The sequence below is a fragment of the Arachis ipaensis genome, chromosome B01 (assembly GCF_000816755.2).
Source record: "Arachis ipaensis cultivar K30076 chromosome B01, Araip1.1, whole genome shotgun sequence".
In the NCBI taxonomy this organism is placed as follows: domain Eukaryota; kingdom Viridiplantae; phylum Streptophyta; class Magnoliopsida; order Fabales; family Fabaceae; genus Arachis; species Arachis ipaensis.
In genome coordinates this window covers 17,129,141-17,130,235 of record NC_029785.2, presented here as the reverse complement: position 1 = coordinate 17,130,235, position 1,095 = coordinate 17,129,141, and the positions used below count along the sequence as shown (strand labels likewise).

Genomic DNA, 1,095 nt, shown 5'->3' with positions numbered 1-1,095 from the left:
CCCAAAAAAATATCACTAAAATATAAAAAAAATCTAACTTCAAAACAATAATATACTTACATAACATTTATAAATACTAGAATAGTAGAATTCAATTTCATAAATATGTTAAAAAATAAATTTTTTTTCTGCCCTTGTGATAATAATTAAATTTAAACCTGATCTTTGGCATCCTCCCAAAGCTCAAGTGGGTCTTCACCATCCAACAAGGCATTAAGATATATAAAAGTGGGGCCAAAAACTTTCTTCCAAGGTTCGTTTGGACTGAGTTTCAGGACCAGATCCTCTCCTGCGTAATGAGCGCTAAGAAACATCTGATACACAAAACAATGTTTAAAGAGCTTTTAATTTTACCTTATTAAAATCAAGCACAAGGATATAATAAAGCACCAAGATAAACTAGGTCCTCAACTATTTTTCTCTCTAACAATCTTGTCTTCATCATTTTTTAGTATATTATATTCGAGTATCCCAAATAAACGAATAATATGGAGGTAATTTTTCACTTTTTCTTCTCTGTTTTCCTCTGCATTGTTTTAAAAATATTATTTACATATTAAAATTTAAAATTAACTACTAAAATTAGTTATTATATATTTATATATAAATATATATATTATTTAATTTATTTTTAATATATATTTTATATTTTAGACTTCACTTAGCAGGGTTGGTAACTTGGTATAAATGATTGTTCTTAGTATTAGTATTTTGATTTTTGACGAAGAGACCGAAGACACAAGCGTGCGTTTGAGCGAATGGGGCAATGGGCTTTGACTTGGGGCTTTTGTCCTTCAATGCACCAAACTTGAGTCTTGTTTCTCCTCCCTTTTCTCACTATTCTCCTAGAATCTTCCTTAGTTTTTGTGGAATAATGGTAGTAGAAGAAGGAAGCTTTTTCAACAAGGTGTGTGCTTTTATGCGGTCCTTACTACTAATTAAATCTGTTTTACTCTTCTGTCACTAACAATGTGCTTCTTCTTTTAGTAATTACTGTTACTTATTAGTACCATAATTGCCATTAATGTTATTTATTTATTTATTTTGAAATGTTTCAACTTTCAAACATAGTGGTGGTGAGTGGTGACAAAACCC

General features: G+C 29.6%; 1 protein-coding gene across 1 annotated transcript in view; it reads left to right on the top strand.

The window, feature by feature from the left end:
• The window catches only part of LOC107616895 (nodulation protein H-like), a 4,246-nt gene continuing 3,869 nt past the window's right edge, over positions 719-1,095 (top strand). Inside the window, exon 1 of the mRNA XM_016318785.2 lies at positions 719-907. Within this exon, the coding sequence (XP_016174271.1) occupies positions 767-907 (141 nt within the window). The 5' untranslated portion in view covers positions 719-766. The remainder of the gene's footprint in view (positions 908-1,095) is intronic.